Raw genomic sequence first — 12,292 nt, forward strand, 5'->3', positions numbered from 1 at the left:
TCAAGGTGGGTTAGTAACGACACTCCATCCCAATCTAACCACGAAATTACGAAAATCAAGAATCGTTTCCATTAGGGAAAATAGTTTCCTACAAGGTAACAGTAACAACCTTTCTCACTCACATGTCGTCCCTTGCCATAAAACTAACACACGCGTAATAATGGATAATTAATTGTTACATAACAATTAATAATCTGTTATTACACGTTAATTTTCCTCCACACAAAATTTGTTATATTTCAAGATAGATACATGCCATAAATAATAAATCTAACAATATTTTGTGAAAGCAAATAACTCAATTTACCCAATGTTAAACGTATTACTATGAGATAGAAAAACAGATTGTATGCATAATACACACACACTCGTGATGTAAATAAATTACTTGTTTTAAAATCCTCTCGAAATCACGGTATGGATTGGTAAAAATCGTTTACGAGTGTGGGAACTCACGGGCGGGAGGCTGGAGCGGCTATGCTTGCGTTGATATAACCTCGTATAGGCGGCCCAGCGCAAACAAATTGGATGCTTAAAATTCAATTTGAAGGTTTCACGGTCCGCATCATTCGCTCTCCTCGCTTGTTACAAACTGTTCACATGTCCAATGTAAACGCAATTATTTTTCTGTAACTTCTGACTTATTTTTTATAGGTTCCAGAGATGTGACACTTATTGGTTTAAAGGATAATGGAAACTGTTCTTTGTATGCCTTTTATTTAACTGTGAAAACTTTTTCGAAGTTTGCAAGTACGTACAGAAGTTTCGAAAATATTTGAGTATCGTTTATTAGTGCCGTACTAAACCTGTGACGTCATATAAAGTTTTAAAATGCAGACACGCTATAGTTTGTTGTTGCAAAGTTTGTGTGCAAACCTAAAAGGAACTCTTAAAATAAAGCGGAGATTGTGGTACTGTTTTATGAAGTAGGATCTGAAATAAACTGCTAAGTAAAGTTTGCTTCCTCAGACTTTACAACTTGTAGGAATAAATTAAACTTCGAAAAGGAAAATTGGCGAATATTCTAATACAATTTTAATGTAGTACAAGAAAATGAAGAAATGATTTGCAAATCCGACTTTCTCACAATTCCTGACAACGGAAGCCAAGTCCAAAGATTCAAGAAAAGTTATCTAATCTGACTTTTAAGTATACATAGAGCTGACATATTAGTCTGCAGCAAAATACTCTTTTTTCTGTTAGATCTGAATGTTATGTTTTTTGTTTTCTGAAACAAACAACTAATATTTGATAGTAGGACGAAATGGTTTATTTCGAAGCAAAGCTTTTGTAAAGATTATTCAAGTTTAAATCTTCTTTTACCCCTCTGTGCCATAAGAAGAGCTATTTTTTCGAGTAGGTATATTATGAATATCAGTGTGTATAGTATAAATAGCATAAAGAGCTTGAATTATTTTAAAGAGTCAGTACAAAAAGTATAAGGTTTTTAAACGCTTTTTCTAATTTATCCGAGATATTTATTTTTGCTGTCTGCAAATAAATCATCCAATCCGCTACAATAATAATCATCTTTCGTTCATATTTCATATGCAGCGACGATACAATATAATAATGTGTTATATAAATTTATGCGTAACCATACTTAATTATGCATCTAAATTGTAGCCTAAATAGGTTCCAAGTAAATCAATGTTATCCAGACTAGTTATTTTCAATCGATCAATATGCTATACTCTGAATACCGTTCGTATTAATCACTGGCATATTTGAGCGGAATCACAATTGGCAATGCATTTTGCAAATAGCCGCCGTACTATCGTTTAGTCCTGAAGTAATTATCGCCAACCAACACACTGAATGAATTATCACGCGGCACCACCTGCGGTTTAGCACTGCCATTAACTATAGATGTGAAGTCATTATTTCCCACATTAGTCAATTTAATATTCGTTTCACGTTCTTGTCTGCTCATTCAATCGTTTTAATTAAATTAAATATAAAACTTTTCAGTAAATTTATTCGCTTTGATGTGATTTTCAACGCATATATGGGTCAGGTGCTCTTCAAATGAAAATCTAAAAATAGTTTCAAAACTTTATTCAATACTATGTTTTACGCACTCCATTTAACTCCAAATTGTAACAAAATGTTGATTTTTTGTTTATTAAGTTTATATTTACATTTAGTTATAAATGTTACATCTCACGAAATGCATTGAAACGCTATTAGTGTACCTACACACGATTTATTTATGACCAATATGATGTAATATATGTATATGTAAGTAATTTTCTGCATTTTACGTGTTTTTATAACATGACCTGTTTTAATTACGATTTTGAATCGCAAACCAACATCATAATTTCGAATAAAATACAATTTTAATTACGTCACAGTGAATTGAAGAGAACATGCTAATAGATACTAACGTTGTTCTATGTATAATATATAGTAATATGTATTACAATTATAACTTACGTACAATGTGATTAAATACATGTATAACATACACTAGATAACAATAAAAATGGTAAAAATACGTATGCAATTCCTTTCAGGAAATAAAACATAGAAGATTTGTACATAACTTTCATAAAATTTAACAAAATGTTTAAAACTCAATAATTTTCAATTCCATATTAGACTGGATATATCATTACAATATATAACAGAAATGGTATATTTCTTCATTCACATTTTGTCACAATATGGGCACATCATTTACTTATCATTAAATCATTCACTTTAGATACTTAATCATCATCAATTCCTGCAAAGATAAAATATGGACGAGTCGTATGCAGAAGCTAGAGTTAAATAAGATAATATAGTTTAGGCCATTTATAAAAGTTCCAAACAATTGTGTTCATAGCTAAAAAAATAATATTAGAGCAAAGGAATGTATATGGCCAATCTCATGACAGCTTTCAACCGTTACGTGGTTTTATTTAGTAGCGCGTAATATAGAGCGTAACTACACTCTTGAAAATTTATTTTGTTCAACAAAAACCTTAAAATATCTGTTAAAAAGTACAGGGTTGATTAGTCTCAGTAAAGAATTAGAAATGAAATCATTAGGATGACTAGTTGATGTATGAAGAGAAATTGTGACACTTTACCCTGTTCACCTCAAAATGTTAATGTTTACATAATAAGATAAAATAAAATAAGAACTAAGTAGCAAATAGACTCGCCCATAGGAGTATCAGTTAATTTTAATATTTACTTATCAAAAACTACACACTTAATAGGTATAGTATGTTACTTAAATAAATTTACAAAAAATCACAACATACTCATTTTCCTTATGTAGTCTACAACTCTGAAACACTTTGATAAAGTTATTGTATGTACACCTAAATATTGGCAAGTTATTTAGTCTTATCTGCACTATATATTATTATTGTTATATTCACATTTGTTGGTGTATATGAATATGTTTATATAACTAACGTTATCCATTTCCACATTCCAAATTGTAATCTCCTATCTATTATGGCATAAGGATAAATTTACGTATAAACAGAACACGTTTTCAAATCGATGTAACTATTTAATAAAATGTTATTGGTCTTCTTTGCTTCTATTTACTTAACGATTTCATTTGATGAAAATAATACAAGTATTTTATAGATTTAACAAATAATAAAAATTTAGAAAAACTGATCAGCAAAAACATATGAACATGTTTGTTTACATTATATACATATTTTAATTAATCATAATCATTAACTTATATTTACACCTTAGAATATCATTTAACCAACACTATAACTTTGTCCTTTCATTAACCACCACTTCTGCAGTGCTTAATTTCTGTAAATCTCATACGGATATTTCCTGTATTTGAACTCTTTTCTTCATGATACCAGGAGGTGCCGGTGTCGTCGGTGCAGGAGGAACTCTTAGAATTCCTGAGCCACTAGCAGTCCCATTGTCTGAATCACCATTTGTTTCTGAAAGTAATTCATTACCATCGTTTAGAGGACCGAATTTCACTTGGGTCGAGCTATCTACGACACGTGGTTCAAACGTACTTGTACTAGTTCTCGCTACGGCTTCCTGTATACGTGCTTCTATTTTTTGGATATCCGGTTTCTGAGTATCTATACACACAACACTGCCGGCATCAATAGCACTTCCGACACTCACGTCCGGTAATGACCTTCGCGCGGCTAGATGTTTTTCATCATAACAACTATATTCACCAAATGTAGGTTCACCAGAATCCGACAAAGTTCGTAAATCAAATTTTGAACCTAAACCTCGTGGCACATGTGCTGATTTACATTCAAATCCAAAGCCTTTTCCTTCAAAGGCACGCACTTCGAAATCTAACTTTCCGTCGTAATTGTCCGAAGAAGAGGAACTGCCAGCTTCAGTCATGTCATCCTTACAACGCCGGGGCCTTGATCCTCTCTGGTGGTAAATTCCAGCGAAAATAAGGACATTTAGTAGTAATAGAAAACATCCAACAGCAATAGTTACTGTTAGAGCAGCAGTGTATGATTGGTAATGCGAAGATGCGAGACGGCGTAAAAGAGCATCATCCGTTTGAACCGGTGTAGCCGTGGCATTTGGAGGACATTCGGTGGACGCTGGTGGGGCCGGAGACGGTTTTGGGGATGCAGACCGAGGAGGTGGAGTACTTTTATCTCGTCCACCGGCTATGTTCACTACGTGTGGCACGTGAGCCCGGGACATTGACTGTGGTCTAACCGCACCTAGGAAAGTGATAAGTTATAGCTGTGCTTCTTATATTAAAATTAACATAGGTGAAAGTTTCCATTTTAAAATGTGTTTAATAGGTTTTGTAGGGTTCTACAATTACAATCAATTTTGAAAATATTAGGGTATATCGTTTAAGATCCCTAATCTTACCTTCATAATAATTAGCGCTGTCGTCTTGAAAATGATGATGTCTCATAGCGGCATCTGGCAAGTCTGAACCGGGTCGATGCAATTGCGGTATGAGGGATAACCATAATGACATCTTGTGACCGCGATAGTGACTTCTCATTCCAGGCTTGGTACCTAGGTGTCAAATTGGATACATTTTAGATGATATAGGATCTTCTCACTCAGAGAAGGCATCTACTTTAATGAGGTAATCACGAAATAAATTTAATAAAGGACACTTACCTATTTCCATATACAGCTGATTTATTGTATCATAAGTATCCCAATAAGGAATGTCATCAGCGCCCATTGGTACTGCTTCTCCCATTATTGGGCTTGGTGGTGGTGTCGCAGATGGATCGTTGGGATTTCTGTTTCAATGAAACTTCTATAAGTTACTTGTTTCTGTGTATATTGACCATAAATGTATTATATGTTTCAGAAATTACCAGAAAAGATGAAGACACGATACAATTATAAAATTGAAGAATCAAATGTGTTGGAATTCAACCCAACTCCTTCATTAAATTATTTGGCATACTTTAGAAATTATTTATTGTTCAATATCATAAGTAATGAAAACATTCTGACATTTTATTAAACTTACCCATTTCGAACAAAATTAGCAATGTAATGCATACAAAGTTTTGATACGCGTTGTTCTTGTGAAGTAAAATTCAAGTGATGGTAAGTCTGCGATAGAGGCATTCCCAGAAAGAACGGTAACTCCTCGCCATGCACGGATCCTGGTCGCTGATAATTAAATGAAAGCATTTTTAATAAGAAAAGAAAATGATAAAAATAATTCTTATATTATGATTTAATTAAGAGAAAAGTGAGCTCAAATATCATTTAAATCTCATTTTACACGTGAAAAAAATTATACATTTCTTCAAGTCATTTTGTTTAAGATTATGAGTTATAATAGCTATTTACCTGTGGGTAGTCTTTGTCTTGCGAAAGGTAATGAAAATGGGTAAAGTACGTGGTGCCCCGGCGGAGTGCGTGGAGATAACCCAATCGTATCAAAGGTGCTGCAGTACGACCATCACTTAGAATCTGTTATGAAGACAAATAATGCTGTTATTATAAATAATAATTACAAAATGTTGTTAAATCTTTAAAACATTAGCTTTTTCCCAAACAACAGAGTGGGACTTGAAAAATTAATGTTAGGTTAGATACTAAGATATCGTAACCAAACAATCTCTCTTGCAATGTTTTTTCAACAAAGTTTTATATAAATGAAACAACACAATTAAACGAAATCATTTATATCACATATAATCGTCTCGTAATAAAGCATTTATTTGGAAGCATATACCGCCTTCATTAACTTAGTAGAGCAGCAACGTCGCCGCACCGGTGACTTGCGAAAAATCTCTTGAGGATTAAATTAAGATCCTTCATAACGCCATAATCGACTTTATTTCAACAGAATATTATAGAGAATATTAAGATGCAATTTTATTGTTGTTGTGCTGTTTTGCTGTTTTTATACATAGTTGCATGAAATGTAACCACGTTACTCAAATTGAAATATGTTTTCAAGATAATCTCGAAAATGAACAATGATTTTTAAACAATCGTTACATTACACATCCTATTGTTTAAAAATAAAAAATGGAGGGCACAACGGTTTATTAATCATTCCAACTAGGGCCGCAGAAGCCCTACTCCCTAAACCCACATCGTTTAAAAGGGACTGCCGAAATAAATACATTAAGCCGGAATGCAGACATTCGCATATTTTGTTTTGATTAAAATTTAATACTTTGTGAATTGATAAGCCTGTGCTAAAGTTTTAAGGAAATTAATAATTTTAAGTTTAATTTTAGATGGTAAATTAATTACTTGACGCATTTATATGACAAAGGAATTGAGTCTTAATCTTTGTTATTTGTAACGACAAACAAAAAGCACGACGGGTGATAAAATTGAATAAATCATCTATCATAATTCAATTCTTGTTTAATACAGTCGGTGCCTGGATCAATCAAATTTATAAAAATCGTATTACATTTTAACACCCGAGTTCGACCTTTTGCCCTACATATTCTTATTTCCCCGTGGAAAACGTCGGTATATCACATCTCGATGCTTTTGATTAAGATATTAATGAGAGAATATTTCAACGCTTTTTTAACTAGAATACTTGGAATAACTGTCAATTTTATCTAATAATTATTATCAAGAACAAAGGCAAGACTCTGAAATTGTAATTATCGTATTATTCTACTGGGAATTAACGAAGTGAAACTATAATACTGTCGCAAAGATTATGGATAATTGTTTTGAAGTAAATAGTAAATACCTAAATCCAGCTTTAGACATATTATATACTACCTATTTATGTACAATTTTCGTAATTTTGTTAATTCTAAACATTATCGAGCAGAGCAAAACTTTTCATGTGGAACGCAATTAAATTAACGACTAACTTACCTCAAGAGTGGCGTCACGCACACTTAGTGGGTTCTGTAAAGGTTTATCCCAGTCGGTGTACTCGTTTTTAAGAGTTGAATAAATTTCGTTAAGATGGTAGTAATACGCGTTGCGGACGAAGGTGCGCAGAATGCGGTCGCGCCGGCTCTCATTGAAGCCAAACTCCAAGTCTTGAGCATTGAATTCCAAGTAAGATTCTGCAAGTAATGGCATGTCATTCATTTGCATAAATTTATGAGCCGACGCTTTGGCATTCACGTCTATTTAATTAAAAGTTGGAGCTCTGTAGTATTACAAATTTTTAGATCGGTTTTGCAAATTAATGCTGAATAATAATAACACACTATTTGTAATCTTTACATTTTATATTAATACATATTGGGTTTATATAAACTTAATTATTGTAGAAACTTATCGGCTTAATGCTTTTTTTGTGGTAAATAAAAATATTCACCTGTCGTAGTAAGTCCAAAGAGCAGTTCTCTGTGAGGAAAGTCGGCTAATTCATGACCAGCTGCGGTTGCTACGGCCGCCGCACCGGCCCCTAACCGCGAACTGTCTGTTGGCGGTGGTCCCTGATACCAAAAATATTGGTATATTTATATAGCCAATATTATAGTTAGAATAATAAACGATATATAAGAGACAATAATAAATATATTGAGGATGATTCAAATTGAACCTTTTTTCGTTGTTAAGGGCCTTCATAATTAACGGCAGTTAATTTATTTCTTCATTTTTTATCATTTCATTATTTATTGTATATTTTTCATTAATATATTTCTATCTCTCGAAGTATATTAAAATGAAAAAATATAATGAAAGAAAATATGAGGTAATTTTAGATATAATATTCAAAAAACATCACAATAAGTACACAAAAAATCATATTCAATAACGATATCGAAACAAGAAAATTATAATTCCATTTTTAATATTAATTTAACATGAGATTGTTTGATAGAAAAAGCAAATAGAAGGAAAACAATTTTAACGCAAAAACAAAAACTAATAAACGGATATTTAATATAAACGGATTGAAGTACAACATCGTAAAGTGTATTGGAGTTGCTGTCTACTGCTCCGTGAGGTGTGAGATTAACCCAAGTACCTACAATATAAATTAGAGTAAAAGATAGTAAAAGACAGATTTTAAATTTTTTTTTTTAATATGTCATATTACATACTAGTTATTTTTACTTACTAACGAAGGATTCACAATAACAGTCCCGTCAACAAAGGGTGCGAAACCAGGTAGAAAACGTGGCGGTTCTAAACGGACCGCAAGCAATTCTGCCAGCGGTTTATTGCGTAGACACGGCGCTAAGTCGTCCTCCAGTAGGTCCCCATGGCAACCAGTCTGTTCTGCTACCTGCGAGAAAATAATCATTCTCACTCACTTATTATGTACATTATTTAAAAACAAAATATCTACCATTCCCTGAGCTACACAGTTAACAAAATACAGGAAATCTTAAAACATAAAACGCTATAGCGCTAAGCTAAAAACCGTTAAGAAAGCGATAAAACATTAACTCAAGGAAAAAACCAAACGTAATTTGATTCTATCAAACTTATATTAAAGGCAAAATTGATGTATGCCATAAAATTAAATGAGACTTTGTATTTGACTTTGAAATTAATTTTGAATATCAAAGTTGACTATATTGAAGCCTTTAATCAATTTTAAAACAATATTCAAATCTATATAAACAAAGGTCCATACACCCGTACCTTTCTTTTTATTGTAAGCGGTTCCCTTTGCAGAGCCCACGAGCTCAACCCCGACCCGCTTAACAAAATGACGCGCTTCAATAGCTCTGAAACAGATAACCTAATTTAATATTGTTATTTCCGAAATGAACCATCCAGTAATGAGTCTCGTTGTATAAACATTTCGGTTAGCATAAAAGACAAATCCTTACAATTCTTTTAACTGATTTTTCTTAACGATGTAACTCAATGTTGACCTAATTACCAAATTATATTTGACAAAGAAAATTTCTTGCGCTTTTTAAATATGGGTATTAAGCAGGGATTTAATTACATTAACGGACGATGGAAGTAAGCGAGTCTCCAACATGAAAATACAATGAAATCTGCCGTGGCTCGGTCTAATTACGAACAATGGTTGTCCCACAGTCCCATGCGTCACTCGTGAACGGGTGCCATTTGCGGACTCGCCAATGGCGATTATGACGGCATAACCAAATAATTTATATGACTTTTTCGAAAGGACGGGATAACAGAAGTAGCTATAATTAAATCCTTGACGTTTATTGTTGAAATAATGGTAGAGATGTTAAATACCAAGAGAATTAACTTATTTTATTTAAGCGTAACAATAGATAGCGATTGTATATTAAATATTATACATTGCGTAAACCCACCCCTAGCAACAGGTGAAACGGCTAGGAAATTGGCCAGAGCAGCGCCGGTGCCATGACCCATCAAAGTCACTTTCTCAGGGTTGCCTCCGAAGGCAGGGAGGTTTTCCCGCAACCAATGTAATCCGGCGACCAAATCCATTAAGCCGAAGTTACCCTGAGCTGACCCTTTAGCACCAGTTTTTAAAAAACCTGTAAGAAGGTTAATGTTTGATTAATTGAGTTTTCCGAAGCCTAAAAGGTAAAAGGTTAAAACTACAATGCTATTTATCGTATTGAGAGTTTCTCAAGAGAAAAGCTTTTCTAGGTGAAAAGTTACGTATTTTAATTTATCGGTAAAAAATCTGTAAATTTTACGATTCGAAAACCATCTAAAACCAGGAGCTGCGTGTTTTCTCACCCAAAACTCCTAATCTAAAGTTGATAGTAACTACGATGACGTTGCCATGAGCTGCTAGAGTGGTGCCGTCATACGCGTTTCCTGAACTCCATTCATACGATTCCCCGTGCACAAACACTAAGCATGGCAATCCAGCCTTTTCATTTTCAACTTCTGCTCCTATAAAAATAAGTAATTGAAATCCATACAAGTTGTGCTCGAACGTTTAATGTCAGAATTAAATTACAATTGAAATTTTTGGAATTTATAATTTTGTATTCTAATTAAAAACTACATTTTATGTTTCGAATATAAACAGTAATTATGCTTGAACAGTCAAGAATTAATAAGCAGACTTGAAACGCAAAATACAATATATCTAACGACAACTCAAATATAAATCACATTTATTATGAAACGGGTTGTGCTGGTAATATTATATTCCCAAGTTATTACAAAAACGGATAAGACAAGCATTATAAGATCACAGATGTTGAAAAGCGAACAAATTAGCTAAGAAACAGCGAATGAACCGTTCCTCTTCTGTATCTTGAATCGTCGGTTTAGAGTGCCTTAACCTCACTTCCGCACTGCTTGCAGGGGGCATGATGCACTGCAATGCACTACGGAATTGAGGCCTCGACACCCTTTGTCTCCTCGCCCTTCTTCCACTCCAGATAATTATGTCTTCCTGGATTCCTTTTTCTTAATTAAGTATTTTTTTTAATTTTCATACTGGCAAATAGGCTCTACAATCTACATACCTACTACATATGTATTAATGTAATTAACTATTTTGTAAGCTTGCAAACTTTTATCTTTCATTCACTTTTACATCTGAGCGAAAGTTTAAAAAATATGAAAATGTTATTAAATAGTACGCGTACACCAATGAATTTTTGAATAGCATCTTATTTAGCGGACACTGAATTAGCGGGAAATGACGTGAATAAATTATGAATAAACCGCTGGCATGGATTAACGAGCACCGCGAGACCTTGCCGAGAATCGCCCACCTCAGACATGCCTCTATTATGATATTATTGTTTTGTTGTTAACATCAGAGGGAAATGTTGATTAGAATGTCTATACGGTTAATGTCGTGCTTTTGCGTATAATTCATGTGGGCTTAACAGAGCCGGGTTCGACAACGCTATCGTAAAATTAATTACCTACGCCATGTTCGGCTGAATAGACTACACCAGTCTATGTTATCCTACAAACTCAACTTAACTAATTTAGACCTAAACGAGAAATTTAAACACGTTAATATCATGTTATTAAATAAAGGGACAACGTTTTCATTCTTTTATAATAACATATTTTCAAACTGTAACTACTCATTCAATAGTTGGACATAAACGGTACAAATTGAAACCGCCCGCGCCGTCGCTCTTGGGGATGTGGATCAAAATAGTTTACTCCAATTCAATAAGTGTGACAGTTTATTATGATTTGTATAATACTTGATATCGTTTATAAATTGCTATATTTTACAAGACTATAAGTGTCATCAAATAATTAATTAAAGCTATTATAATTTATATTCAAACGTCCAAAAATATACGTTATCTGAACATACCATTAACAGGTACATATAAGTTAACATAAAGGCAGTCTTCGCTCTGGTTAGCTAGCGTGGGCAGCAGACGCTCTAGCTGGCGGATGCGCGCGCGTGGGTGCAGCAGCAGCGCGTCCTCGTGCGGCGCGGCGGCGGGCGGCACCTGCGGGCACGCCGGGCCCAGCGCGTCCGCCAGCCGCGTCGTGCGCCACTGCGACGGGGTCACCGGCGGCATGTATCTGTTCACACTTCACTCTTATAGCTATGCTCGTTTATAAGGACACAATTCAGTAAGTCATCTTAAATATCTGAACCAATTAGTAAATGTCATATTATTCTAGTTCGTTTTATGATATTCAATTTTCCCAGTAGACCACCACATACTAGAATTTTAGTTAAATATCATTGAATATCAGCGTAAACCTACCTGAGACTACCAAGTGGTGGCGTGGCATACGGTACGCCCAGATAGGCTTCAACTTGCGGGTGCGCGTGCACGACGATGCCACGCAGCGGGCCGTACTTGGTGCGCACGATGCGCGTGCTGTACTTGTGCGTGGATATCGCAGCGGCGCAGCAGACGAGCCACGCGTAGAGCGCGGCGCAGTCCGTGCGCATCACGTGCGCAGCGCGGGCGTGAGCGCGGGCGACGCGCCGCCG

At 34.5% G+C, this 12,292-nt stretch overlaps 1 protein-coding gene across 1 annotated transcript; it reads right to left on the reverse strand.

The window, feature by feature from the left end:
- Window positions 1–2,027: 2,027 nt before the first annotated feature.
- Window positions 2,028–12,250, reverse strand: LOC149490595 (neuroligin-1-like). Its single transcript, XM_089706505.1, has 13 exons — window positions 12,060–12,250; window positions 11,654–11,871; window positions 10,093–10,251; window positions 9,696–9,884; window positions 9,040–9,125; window positions 8,510–8,677; window positions 7,760–7,880; window positions 7,306–7,502; window positions 5,797–5,919; window positions 5,468–5,613; window positions 5,104–5,231; window positions 4,843–4,995; window positions 2,028–4,685 (listed from the first exon to the last, which is right to left on the reverse strand). Exons 1-13 carry the CDS (start codon window positions 12,248–12,250, stop codon window positions 3,787–3,789), a joined length of 2,778 nt encoding a protein of 925 aa, XP_089562631.1. The 3' UTR covers window positions 2,028–3,786.
- Window positions 12,251–12,292: the final 42 nt, after the last annotated feature.

The sequence above is a fragment of the Colias philodice genome, chromosome 2, assembly GCF_061535455.1.
Source record: "Colias philodice isolate Cphi_HAF_F1 chromosome 2, ilColPhil1 Martin Lab GWU primary, whole genome shotgun sequence".
In the NCBI taxonomy this organism is placed as follows: domain Eukaryota; kingdom Metazoa; phylum Arthropoda; class Insecta; order Lepidoptera; family Pieridae; genus Colias; species Colias philodice.

What these genes read in the sequence shown, in the direction of transcription:
- LOC149490595 (XM_089706505.1), bottom strand. Translation starts at nt 12,250, where the DNA reads ATGCGCACGGACTGCGCCGCGCTCTACGCGTGGCTCGTCTGCTGCGCC. An exon ending in CTTTAGATTAGGAGTTTTGG is followed by an intron (nt 9,885 to 10,092) that starts GTGAGAAAACAC and finishes ACCTTCTTACAG; the next exon opens with GTTTTTTAAAAACTGGTGCT. An exon ending in GCTAATTTTGTTCGAAATGG is followed by an intron (nt 5,232 to 5,467) that starts GTAAGTTTAATA and finishes TCATTGAAACAG; the next exon opens with AAATCCCAACGATCCATCTG.